The sequence below is a fragment of the Neoarius graeffei genome, chromosome 10 (genome assembly GCF_027579695.1).
Source record: "Neoarius graeffei isolate fNeoGra1 chromosome 10, fNeoGra1.pri, whole genome shotgun sequence".
NCBI classification, from domain to species: domain Eukaryota; kingdom Metazoa; phylum Chordata; class Actinopteri; order Siluriformes; family Ariidae; genus Neoarius; species Neoarius graeffei.
The window spans coordinates 75,652,927-75,667,174 of record NC_083578.1 but is presented as its reverse complement, the minus strand read 5'-3'; the positions used below and the strand labels follow the sequence as shown (position 1 = coordinate 75,667,174).

The 14,248-nt window shown below is 38.8% G+C and overlaps 1 protein-coding gene across 1 annotated transcript in view; it reads right to left on the bottom strand.

The window, feature by feature from the left end:
* Positions 1-5,269: 5,269 nt before the first annotated feature.
* mier3b (mesoderm induction early response 1, family member 3 b) overlaps positions 5,270-14,248 on the bottom strand; it is a 36,083-nt gene continuing 27,104 nt past the window's right edge. Inside the window, exon 13 of the mRNA XM_060932314.1 lies at positions 5,270-7,906. Coding sequence (XP_060788297.1) covers positions 7,497-7,906 — 410 coding nt within the window. The 3' untranslated portion in view covers positions 5,270-7,496. The remainder of the gene's footprint in view (positions 7,907-14,248) is intronic.

The following is a 14,248-nucleotide window of genomic DNA, read 5'->3' as shown; positions in this document are numbered from 1 at the left end:
ATGGGTTAATCAGTAGCCTGCATGTTCCATTTACAGGCAAACATTTTGATGGACTCCAGGCTCAATTTTGATTAATCAAAAATCTGTGTAGTAGTACAGTCTGAAGATGCTCTTGCACATTCGGTGTCAATTGAAGAAAAATTATGGGAGGATATAGGTTTAATAAGTTTTACAATTTTTGAAGTGAGTGATGGATTGATAAGTTTAGATGTGTTCAATATTTTCTTATCTTCAGACATAATAGTGTAGATGTTTCTTTACCTGCTTGATAGTTTCGACTGAGACGCCAATCTTCCTCAGAAGAGTCATTAGTCCTTAAATTAAATTCATTATAGACGTGAACTTAAAATCATTGTTTTATTTTATGGCCTTCGTGCCCTCAAAAAATTGACAGCACAAAAGGCTAAGTGGCCTTGCCCCTAAAATGACAAAATTCCAGGCCTGATTTAGAGTCACCAGTTAACCTACATGTCTTTGGGGAAAACCGGAGCAAACAACATACAAACTCCGCACAGAAAGGCCCTCGGCGGCCACGGGGCTCGAACCCGGACCTTCTTGCTGTGAGGCAACAGCGCTAACCACTACACCACCGTGCCACCCTTGTTCAATATCATGCTAGCTGAATGGAATATATCTGATAGACCACAAAAAAAAGCCAGCCAATATTATTTAATTATATCATTTTGTATCAGGTTTTGTGAAAAATGACCACTACATATGAGAAAGTGGGGAGTTCAACAACTATTTTAATTTACTTTTGTGTATGGCGGTAATTTTCCCCTGTTTAAAAGGTAGTTATTTTTATATTATATTTCCAATATTGTGGTTATTTTGTTGTTTTGCCTTGTACAACTATTACTTTATGAGCAACCTACATAATTACTCAACTAAAATTTTCATTAGTTTGATAAGGCAGAATGTCTATCAAATGTCATCAGGAATTGTCTATTCTGAAGACTAAAACAGTTATGTGACATAATTTGGGTATCTGGTAAAATGGTAGTATCAGGTCATGAAGTGTTTGGATTTGAAACTGAGCATGCATTTGTATTTCTTTTTAATGACCTTGAAATTAAGTATACGCATGAATAAAGGTGTGTGTAGGGGTGTTTTTTTTAATTACAAAATAAAAGTCTCACAGTATGTTTGGTCCACGACAATTAAATGCAGTCTATAAATATCCATCATCCAGTAGGATGATGGTTTAGGCCCTACAACAAATATAACCTGTAGGAAGTTTAAGGTTTAGTGGACTGTAAATTATCAGAAAGAAACGCCAAAACCCTTGCTGCTTTTGGACCTGTATGTGTTCGTAGTGTAGGATGCATGGAGCGCTAAAGGTCAATAATGAGGGTGTTTTCACACTTGGTCCCTTTCAGCCATCTAACCGAACTCAGATCGATGACTCAGCATTTTTTGCGCATATGTGAACACTCCAACCGTACCCAGACCCCTTTAAAGCGAACCGAACTGAGACCACCTCAGGAGGTGGTCTCAGTACGGTTCGCTAAAAATCAATGGTACGGTTCGCCTAATCTGCGCATTGTGAACAAAAAGCGCACCGGGTTCACTTCGCCTTTTTCACTGTAGTTTAACCTTCTTCGTTTGCCGTAGTTGGTCACGTGACTGTAGCAGGGAAACTCAACTTCCTTTTGGAACTTACCAGCTGTGTTTTGTGCTCATAGATAGCTGGAATAAGTTTATTTTCCTTAATCCGCACTATTTTGATCAAAGAATACAGCAGGGCAAGCATGGCAGCAGACATTTTGATTCAAGAGAAAATTACCCAGAATTCCGTGCACTGGGGGTCTGAGGGCTCTAGAGGACCTGGTGTGAACGGAAAGAGGACTGAGGCCCCATCAAAGCTTAACTGGACCAGAAAGAGAACCCAGTCCTCTTTGTAATAAATTCACAGTGTGAACACAAAAAGAATTGAGTTCTTTTTCTGTTGGTCCACTTTTTGGTCCATTTAAAGAGGACCAGGTGTGAAAACACCCTGAGAGTGATGCAGATCCGAGGAAGGAAAAAGAAAGGGGGGAAGCCCATAGGTCTGACACCGATGTGATTTAGAACTTCACCAAGCTGCTGTGATTGCCTGTTGTTGAACCCTTTCTTGTGCTATGTTTGAGTATATGTAAAGGAATAAGTTGTTGCGCTAGATAGGCATAAATAAATACATACATACATACAGCCTCCGCTACTGTCTAGTCCCAGGGAGGCTCGGCGGAGGCAGCGAGCCGTGGTGCTCGGCTTGAGTTTCGTTTCTATCGGCGGCTCCAGCCCAACTTTGCACGCTCGTAACTCGGCCAGGGGAGGTCCCAGCCTCCCCAAACTTGGCAGCCAGCGACCTCTGCCCTCTCCCCAACGAACCAGCGCTGCCAGGGCGGGCCAGCCCCGCGCCTCGGGACGCGATTCACCCTGAGGCAAGCCACGGCGCTCCGCATCAGTTTCCTTTTAACGGCGGCTCCACTGATCAAACAATCTGGCTGTCCTACTACTAATACTAGGCCTATTGTAGTAGTAATAATAATAATAATGATGATATTTGCCTATTGAAAGGTGATCAGGTGAAAAATCTAAACAGCCCTGTTGAAGATCTATGCTATTTAAGCGTTTTGTAGGTTAAACAGGCTTCGGCAGACAACGTTCTGGAAAGGCTGTGTTTTTCTTTGGTTTGATTAGCCTACGATTTAATCTTTAAACATTATGGTTTCAGCAGTTCGCTTAAACATTGGTGGCTGCAGAGTCGGGCTGCAAGATTTCCCGACACTTGTTTAAGATGCCAAACTTCATACTCCTTACTATACTGTGCCACCTGATGGTAACATATAAAGTGAATTTATTTACACAGTGAATTTTAAAAAGAGCATACATGGAATTATAACACAACCAAGGTCAGAGGGAGGCTTGTGGAGGCAAAAATGTCAGCTATACTTTCCTGTCCAGTCCCTACCACTAGGTGTAGCTGGGTTTTTTGCAAAAACTTCTCTACTGTAGCTCGTCCTCTCACTAGCCTCCTTAGTCCTACTCAGTCTTTTAACTGGATGAGTGATCGCCATCACGCTTTTGAAAGTCTGCAGAGTTTGCTTTGTAATGCTCCTGTGCTTTCTGCCGCTGATTTCACTCGCCCTTTTAAGTTGGAGGTGGATGCTAGTCACACTCTAAAAAATAAAGGTGCTTCAGTGGTTCTTCAAATCTCTGGTGGTTCCATGGAGAGTCAAAACTCTGTGATGAACCATTACATTATGCGAAACGTTCTTCACGTTGGAAATGGTTCTTCAGAGCCTGGCATTCTCTTACCATTTGCTGGTCAATGCACATAGGCTATGTTTACACAAATCTGTCTTCACTGCTCAAACAAATGGTTTAAATGGTTCTTTAAAGAACTGTTGCATGAACGGTTCTTTGAAGCCCTGAAAAAGGTTCTTCTATGGCATCGCCCTGAAGAACTGGTACTGGCCCCATTATTTTTTAGAGCTAGTGGTGTAGGTGCTGGTGCAGAACTTGCTGCAGGAGAACCTGGATGGAGTGGACCATCCAGTCTGCTATTTTTCACGCAAGTTTGACAAGCATCAGGTGAAGTATTCCACCATTGAACAGGAAGCCTTGGCTCTTTTACTGGCTCTCCAATATTTTGACATGTATGTTGGATCCAGCCCTCTTCCCATTACAGTATGTACTGATCATAACCCATTAGGGTTTTTTTTGTCACGTATGTACAACCACAACCAGAGATGTATGCGGTGGGCTCTGATACTCCAGGAATACAATATTTGCATTAAATGTAAGAAGGGTTCAGAAAATGTCATTGCTGATGTACACTACCGTTCAAAAGTTTGGGGTCACCCAGACAATTTTGTGTTTTCCATGAAAAGTCACACTTTTTTTTATTTACCACCATAAGTTGTAAAATGAATAGAAAATATAGTCAAGACATTTTTCTGGCCATTTTGAGCATTTAATCGACCCCACAAATGTGATGCTCCAGAAACTCAATCTGCTCAAAGGAAGGTCAGTTTTATAGCTTCTCCAAAGAGCTCAACTGTTTTCAGCTGTGCTAACATGATTGTACAAGGGTTTTCTAATCATCCATTAGCCTTCTGAGGCAATGAGCAAACACATTGTACCATTAGAACACTGGAGTGAGAGTTGCTGGAAATGGGCCTCTATACACCTATGGAGATATTGCACCAAAAACCACACATTTGCAGCTAGAATAGTCATTTACCACATTAGCAATGTATAGAGTGGATTTCTGATTAGTTTAAAGTGATCTTCATTGAAAAGAACAGTGCTTTTCTTTCAAAAATAAGGACATTTCAACTTTTGAACGGTAGTGTAGGTGTTACGTCCCTGGCACTTGTCATGTTTTTTCCTATGTTCGTGTTTACTCATATTCATTTAGATACTGGTGTGCCAGTTCCTACAAGTGATTGGTGCAGGACTTCATCCCTCCCATGCACGCCTCCAATCATCAAGCCTCCCTCTGACCTTGGTTGTGTTATAATTCCATGTATGCTCTTTTTAAATTCACTATGTAAATAAATTCACTTTATGTTACCATCATCTTTTGTTACTCCCTTTTCCCTAGACTTTAAAAAAAAAGTGGTCATAACAGTTGTCTGCATCATCCTAATTCTGGGCTTTAATTAAGACCAAAAAAAAAACCCCAAACACACCACTGGAACACACTCACACCTGTTTCCAGAGCTTTATTTCTGGATGTTTTACATCAAGTAATAAAATACAACAAAAAATACAAAATAACGTTTTAACAAACGCAGAAACAAAAAAAGCAATTAAGTGTATTTACATGTTATAAACAATATGTTGGAATAATTCAGTAATTAAATGTTATGATTGTCTATATTTCTGGATAAACATTTATAGTTATATGTCGCTGTTATTCACAAATTGTATTTCCCGTTTTTTAACGTGTTTCTCTCCCATTAATGGATCAGAACCCATTTTCAAACAAAATGAATGTGATAACTACACAAACTCAAAACTATTGAATATTTACCAAGCAACTTGGGAATGATGGATGTGTGTAACTCAATACAAGTTGTATATTAAGTTTTGATAAGTTTATGTAACATGGAAAACTTGGATCGTTGCGTCAGTGCACATCTGAAAGGGATGCGATGTGATGTGATGTGATGGTGCACGATTGGGGACATTTTTAGACACTGCTGTATGTGGATTAAAACATCAGTACGATTGAACCGCCTTCACATGCAGTAAGTGGGGGAAAGCAACATCTCACTCATTCTAGCTCTTTGAAACTTTTTTTTTTTAAACAAACAACAAAAAACACATTTTTACATTCACACTCCAGCAGAAAATCTGGAGTCGATGCACTGAGAAAGCTTGCATTTGAGGCAGTAGGGAAGTTTTTCCACAAAAGCATCTCTTAGTAAGACACAGAAAACCAAAGCCACATCTCGACAGGAACGTCCTTGCTTTGTGTTTTGTATTGTGAAGATTCCCACCCAAACATTTGCAAGACTCCTAGACGTACACACAAACACACACGCAGCAGCAGTGCATTGTAACCCTCAGCTCCGTGATTCTGTACTCATCAGGTGCAGTTTTTCACATTGACTCATAGCAGCTTGTTTGATGAGAAGAAATGAAATGCATTTCCACACCCATATGAGCTGAGGGGAATCGTCTCGCACTTGTAGTGGGGCGTCCCGAAAGAAATCACTAAAGAGAATGTGCCATGCAAATCTCTATACATCTCCCACTTCAAAACATTTTAGTGGTAATTTGCAAAATAGCCACAGCTGGTGTGTAGGATGGGCAAAATAATTATTAAAAAAAAAAAAAACCGACACAGAAGAGCATAATGTCTTTAAGGACTATTAGAAGAAATATGACAATCTGTACATATCTACATGTTATTGCCATAATAAACAAGAACCTTATTTTTATATATATTTTGCAGTAACCATTTTCTCTAAAATGTGTTCAGGGCTGAAAGTATTCAACAGTATTATATTCTGGATGCACAGAGGACGAGAGAGGGGAAAAAGAAGAAGAGCTTTTGTGACAAGTCCCAGCTGCCCAGTGCACGCAGTATACAAAAGTGGCCGAATATTATAAAGGATCCTTTTTAGAACACAGCAAGCCTAACAACCAGGGCAAAGCATCCGGATACCATCAGACAACGTCTGATGATAAATTGCAATAACTATCAAAGCATCAACTAATATTAGGTTTACAAAAACCACAAGAGCGACCCGTAATGGCAGACTGGTGCCTATACTGTAAGAATCTGCAAGGAGTTTCATTTTAAACCTCTAGTGAGCGGGATAGCTTAGCGTCTTCCTGACGCAGCATATTCACAAAAAAAAAAAAAAAAGTATAATATAATACTGTCACCAAACTTAGGGGCAAGTCCCGCTTTATAAATTTTCATTTTAGAACAAGTCGCAATCAAAAATGAAACTTTTTCCTAATTCTTCAACTAATCCCAAAGGGGCCAAACCTTATAAAACAAATCAGACTGAGTAAAACAGCAAGGTGGATCTACTCACTCAAACACTCATTTAACACACATCCTAGTTATAAAGTGTACCCAATGTTTCAGCTGCCTTTATCGTGGAAGTCTTAGAGGAGGGAATATTGGCACCCTCAATACTCATTCTTCCGAACCCTGATATGTGGAGTTGCACATTGAAGGGTGAACTTTTAAAGCTTAAACACACTTAAAAACCAGCCAAACTAGAACAAAATCACAGCTACCAATGAACTGGACAAATACGCAATCCTCGTCGTACAAAAACACTAACATCCAGTGGCAATCTCACGGTTCCTAAAAAAACGCAGGCAGGACACGTGACATGCATTCACAGAGCGCACTCGCGTGCGCACAAAAAAAAAAAAACCCAAAGGAAACATGGAAGCCAATATATTCTAACTCGTAAGAAGTGCTCTTCATTTTAATAGATATGTGGTTTTGCTGCAAATCCCCAATTTTAAGAGAATAAAATTTCCTGATATACAAAATGCTACATCTGCCGAACCCCGGTGTCTCTCGGCTTGTGTAAACATCAAAAACAGTACCAATTTAAAAAAAAGAAGAAAAAAAATAATAAACTTACAAAAATGATAAAATACAAAACAAAAAGAAGTAAATGCAGTTTCTGGCAATTCTTTTTTCACGGGAAAATGAAACTGAAGGCTTTGTTTACAGGGATGAGTACACGATAAGAGAGCGACAGACCATCACAGCTCTCTACCTCCAGCATTTACGTTTCACTGTAAATCGATGCTGATATAGCAATATTATCTAAAGAACCAGAAAAATAAATGGCTATTTAAACTCTTGAGAAATCAAGATTTCGTAGCTCTGTACAATAAAGACATCACTGATGTCATATTACAAAAAGTATATTTATACATAATTAGAAAAGAAACTAAGGTTGAGTCAGTGGGTGGATCTGTACAGCTTGGGAGGAGTTGGGTTTGGGTGTGGGTGTGTGTTGGGGTCAATCGGACTGCAGTGCAGTGTGTTGGTGGTGACGCGAGTGTGAGCTGATGAAAGCGCTTGCGTCTCCGCTCGCTATGCTGCTGAAGTCTGTGAGTGACACGGCCATCTTGGCTCCTGTGATGCGGTGCGTGTCGTTGATGAACGAGTCGGCGAGGCCCATCCGGAGGCGTTTGGAAGGACGCTCACAATCCTTGGTGCTGCACACGCTGAGCTGGCTGAGCTCCGAGCGATACAGAGCTGAGTCGAGGACACCGAGGCAGCCGGCGTCGCCACTTGCTCCGTAGCCCAGAGTAGCCTCATCGTGAGTCAGTGCTCCACGGTGGAACGTCTCCAAAGGCGGGAAATAAGACGAATCCAAGCAGCTCACGTCAGCCTGACTGCACACGGACGCCACGCTGTTACTCAGAGCTGGAGACGAAGGGGAGAAAAAAAAATTATTATATATGAGTCAAAATTTGCTAATGGGTAATAATGGTGAGACACGTATAAAAAAAATCATCTCCATCCACTATTTTAAACATAAATTGGATATTTTTTGGTTTAAATAAAATAATATTGCTCTAAGAAATAATGTTGACAACTTCAGATATCACAAGCTATATTTTTCCAATAAAATCATGAATTAATTTTTTGAACTTGGTGAATTTTAGACACCCGACCGTAACAGTTCTGACTAACCAACTTCGACAAGGTTTGATTGCTATACAACTTATTGTCGGAATTAAATCAACTACACTCCATAAAACAGGTTTACTGAAGTGTTTAAAAAAAACCACATACAATGGGCCTGCACGTTTTCTAAACACGAAAAAATAATTTTAAAAAACGACCCTTATGCACATTACTGTGTCTGTCAGAAGTCAACATCAACTTGTGAATAAGAATATTCCAACTAAAAACATTAATATAGAACAATATATGTAATCAATCACTTTAATATAAAAGCACCAATTGATTTATAATTAATTCTCGCCTTGGAATCTGCCTGTTTTCAAAATACATCGACGGTAAAATCAAAGGATCGCTGTCTGTCAGAAAATAACGTACACAAGACTGTATCGTATATCTCCGACCGGCACAGCACCGCATGATACACAAACCTCCAGGAAATCCACACTACCACAAGTTTTGATGACATCATCGCTTTCCGAGAAGATGGAGAAACTGGCCGCCTGAGCAGCGTGTGTTTGCAGTCTGTCAAGAAAGCTAACGTGCATAATACGTAACGCACGTAAGTATAGATTTGTTCTTCACTCACTAAAAATGAACCGTAGCGATCGGGGAACTGGCTGAAATACTTCATAATGGATGTAAACAAAAATTGACGCCAGTGCAACTGAAAGAATTTGCCGGGAGGGTGAATGATCGTGTGGAATGTGTTGGTCCCTGACGGAAGCAGGAAGTCGCACGTTACAATCTGACGGACATTTCTTATGCACGTTATATTTTGACGTCCCCCAATTGAAGATAAATAAAATTTGTTTTGGGTGTACTTGTCACCATGTCAGACAGGTCAGACAGGTCTCCTTCTGGAGTCAGAGAGCTTTAAGTGGACTTGTTGGAAAAAGGAAGAGATTGATGGCCCAGAAATATGTTTCCATGGCTGTAATCCAAATTTTAAGTCTCATTTATTACTTTATGGTGCATGCATATTACTATCAGACAGTTCCGGCTGTGTGCAATACTCCTGTTGTAGTCTTCATTTATGAATTTTACTATATAATTTTAGTCTTAGATTTCTCCTGTTACTTAAATATTCATATTCCTCTTTCCCTAGTCAGATCTTATAGTGCAATTAGAGTACATTTCAATTAATTCATCTTTGGTAATTTATGTCCGTCAAAAGTAACATGCATAAGTATACTAACCCACATGTGTTTAATATTGTATTGTTCCACAGAGTCCTGTTTCCAATCCTTAATGTTAATAGTAAGTTACTACTGTTATGTTATGAGGATTTCTTCACAATGAATTCTTGTGTTATGTCGGTTCATAAGTGATAACAGAAAAGTTATCGCCTTGCTCTTGGTCGTGAATCTTTTCACCTGTTTCTTGAATAATTATATTCTCATTTTCTGGAAAGATCTTTGATATTTTCCATTAAGTATTGTAAAAACCTGATTATTTCATTCTTATATGCATGGAGTTTTGTAAAATAAGGAGAAAAAAAACCTAAAAATACTTCATTTTTTTCCGTCAAAAAATAACATGCATAAGCGTAGATTTGATAACTTCGCAGATGATTTTTTTGAAAATCCAGTGTGATTATCTTTTCAATTGTTAATATGTTTAATAAAATAAAAGTTTAATATGATGTAGTTTAATTTTTCAATAAAAGAATATGAATTTTGACATGATTTGTTACATATTACCCATTAGCAGATTTTCATATATATATATATAAATAAAACTGGAACTTGTCAGAAGGGGTATTCGTGCAAATTAAAATAGAAAGACTATAGCTGCTAACACATTTTGACATTCCCGACTCTCATTTTTTTTTTTAGATATCTGCAACTCCGTAGTTTTGTCTCCATGCACCTTCCTTCCTTCCCATCATTACCAACAGATTGTCTTCTAGATAAACTGATTAAGATTCCTCCTTACATTAAGGAGACAATAGGAACAGTGTACTCTCTACTTAATATGGATAATTTGAAACCTTTAACAGCATTAAAACACAAATAGGAGGAGGAACTTAACACATGTATCAGACACACAATGGCAGATTACTCTTAAAAATATACACTCATCGTCAATCTGTCTAAGACATACTGTCACTCAATTCAAAGTGGTTCATCGGTTACATTGGTCAAAAGCAAGGCTGGCGAGGATCAGATCTGACACTGACCCAACGTGTGACAGATGTAATACCGAGTCAGCTACACTATCACATATATGTTTTGGAGCTGCCCCAAGCTATTTGAGTTTTGGGATTCAGTATTTGCTTTCTTGTCCAGAGCTTTAGAAGTTAATATTGAACCATCTCCAGCTGTTAGTATTTTTGGAGTAACACCTGAAGAACTTCGTATAGGCAACTGGGCAAAACAGTTGTAGCATTTGCAACACTACTTGCCAGACGCATTATATTAAGGAAATGGAAAGACAAATCCCCATCTACTTTTCAACACTGGATTAATGATGTCATGTACTATCTGATACTTGAAGAAATTCGGTATCATATACGGGGTAATAACCTTAAATTCTGTCACATCTGGCAACCTGTCCTTACATTAGTTGAAAAGACAGATTCTAATGACATTGTAATGATATAAATCCTACTGTGAATGTGGTCCTCCTTTTAATTTACTCTTTATTTACTTCTAGTTATCCCCTTTTTTTTTTTCCTCTTTTCCCTATTTGAATGTCTATTTATAGCAGTGGGAAGTATCACTCTGTACGATATAATATGCACCACGTAAACCGCTGTGAACCTGCTGTATGTTGTATGAATGCTTTGTTTTGTGTTGTCTTGCTGGTTTTGTTTTACTTTTAAAGTGGTGGTGCGATAGGACTGGGTGGGTCGGGGTTTGTTGTTGTATGTTTGTCTTATGTCAAAATACAATAAAAAGACTTCAGATTAAAAAAAAAAAAAAAAAAAAAAAAAAAAAAAGACTATAGCTGCTTTCCTCACCCCCCCAAAAAAAGGCTTCATCTGTGATGAAATGTACTTGGGTGCTGCTGGTTTGTGCAGGGATTTTTTTTCCCTACCATATACTTAGACATTTAAAAATAAATAAAATGCATCAAATTTGTACAACATGCAATGAACTGTCCAGAAAAATTATACCGGTTTATCCTTTAGCGATTTCTTGCAGCAAGAAAAAAGGTGACATGACCGAGTAAGCTTTTAACAGTAATATTTGGAAGTGTTTATTCTCAAGAACGCGCAAAATTATGAACTATCTAGCCAAAATCTCAGTAAGAGTCTGAAGCAATTTGTATAACAGCAGCTTTGACAGTTGTGCAAGTAGTGCCATTAATGCACTCGTTCTAATATTGCGTTTATATAGCAGCAGTTAATTCACAGGGACTTGTATTACTGATGCGTCACATAATACAAATCTAAAATTCAATGGCTGAAAAAAGTGAAAAAGTTTTCAAGCCTGAAGGTTTTGCGTTTGCGGTTTCTCAGGAACGTCTAGCCTCTTTATAGGTCAATAACTTGTCCATAATTGTTCCATAACGTTAAAGTGCACCTGACCGCAAAAAACATGTTAATTTGAGCCATATTGAGTTGAATAAAATGACATTTACTTCACACATCGCGCGACAGAATAGTAACAAACATGGTTTTGAATGGCCCGCCACGCAGATAAATCGATATCATGGCGAGCCAACCCACGGCCGAGGAAGAAGGCGGATATGACGTTACATACAGAACAGCTGACAGACATTTTCTCAACTTCTCGTTGTTCACCAGTGCTTTGCAAGTGAATATTTTTGCGTCCGAGTCGTTTATTTTGGTGAATATGCCTGCTCGTTGTGTGGCTGGATTTTGCTCCAACACCAGGGAAGCCGGGTATAATCTGTATACCTTTCCCAAGGATCCCATGAGACGCGAAGAGTGGGCAAAACAAAGTGCGCCGGACACCGGAACTGTTTGTGTAAGTATCAATATTTATAACAACAAAATTATATTTTCATTTGAAAACAGACCATATCTTGGGAGGAAATGATGTCAGGATAGCTTTGTGTATAAAATCAGTCTATCATCTAAAATTTCCAATCACCGACGATATTAGCGTAAAGTAGGAATTTCATGAACATTAGGGCTGTAACAATATGCGTATCGAAATCGCGATACGCAGAGCCACGATCCGTATCGCGATACAAGAAGGCAGAATCACGGTACACCCTTTCAAACTTCTCAGCCCAAAAACAGAGGCGCTTCCAAACTTCAATTTATGAATACTTTACTTTTTATTTAAATTACATTTTAAACTTACTTAAATTACTTTTATTTTTTTATATCTATTAGTAAGTCGTTTTTTCGCCGACCTGCGACAATCTTCTGTGAGTCACGCAACGTCCACACTCGCCACTGGCAGAGCATTCATTTCTTTTAAGCGGTCGCCATTCTGGTTGCGACGCGGGGAGCGAATCTGTAAACAAGCAGCTCATTGGCTGGCTACGTGTGCCACAAGCCAATCACAATCACTTGACCGGAAAGGCATGCAGTGTTGCCAGATTGGGCAGGTTCAGGTGCTTTTTGGCTGGTTTTGAACATATTTTGGGGTGGAAAACGTTAGCAATATCTGGCAACACTGAAGGCATGTCTGCTTGGGCGGAAGCCTTCTGCGGCAGTTACATTTTGACACGCGAGCAATGTTTCACCATAAAAATTCCGTAATTTCCATGTTTTCCGCGATCACAGAAAATCATTGGCCCTATGAGAGTGAGACAGTGAGAGAGCCACCCCCCCAAAAAAAATCTTAACGGATTTACACAATTTGGAAAAATGACTTTTTCAGAACCGAAAAATCAAAGCTTCCGGCTCAACAGTATTATTTTGAGAAATAAAACAATCTTTGGATATACATTTGCTCATTTTTGCATACATATTACTCATTCTCTGCAGTGGTCTGAATTATTTGTTATTAAATAGTTAATGTAAGTAAGTAAATGTTAATAAGTCAAATTTACTACTTTAAAAAAACATTAAAAAAAAAAAAAATCGTGGGCGTATCAAATCGTGGGTCAAAAATCGCGATACAAATCGAATCGTGAGTTGGGTGTATCGTTACAGCCCTAATGAACATGACCAGATTGAATGAAATATGAGGTTTTATTTACATGTAGTATACAGAGCCTTTGGTCACGAAAATTTAATGAAGGATACTCCCAAATTATTATATGCAGTAATCCTGTTATTTCATCACAAATTACAGATTGAATGAAGTCTGAGGTTTTATTCACATATACATAATATTATAGTATACAGAGTAGGGCTGGGCGATAAAATGATAACGATACGTATCGCGATAGACACATACTTGATATCAATAGAAAATGCGTTCGATAGAACGTTTCGATAGAATGTTTTTTTTTTTTTTCAAGAAACAAGCGTTAGCCAGAGCCCTCTCTGGTTTAGGTCCGCTTTCAATCAACTGTTGTTGCGAAGCAAGCTTGGTTGCATGAGCAAAGGCACTCGTCCTCTGGTGCCTAGCAACACATAGGGAGTGACACGCTGATAGCCAATCATGTAACAGTATCGTGTTTGGTTGCGCCATCTCGTTGTCTTGTGGTCGTGTTTATTATTTTTTTTCCAGAAACAGCGTGGCCAAGAAAAGAAAGATGAGTGCCGGAACGAGCGAGGAAATTGTGGATAAAGTCAGTAAGGTCAGATGTTACAGATGTAAAGTCTTAACTCTACCTCAGTTTTACTTTAATTTCTTCTATGTTTACAAAACACTTTTTATTTTATTAAACCTTCAATGAAAATATACTTGAATAGTTTAAGAATAGTCTAAGTCTACCTCAGTTTCACTCAATTTCTTTTATGTTTATAAAGCACTGCATATTTTTGTGTTTTTAATAGTGCTGTCAAAAATGTCGCGTTATTAACGCGTTAACTTGACTCAATTTTAACGGCGATAATTTTTTTTATTGCGAGATTAACGCTCTGTGACATGATGCCACGCCCCGCACAGCCAGAGTCCTCTGCCCTCCCCCGAAGAGCCACGGTGCTCGGCTTAGGTTTCGTTTTCCCATCGGCGGCTCCAGCCCCACTTTGCAGTGGCTGTGACA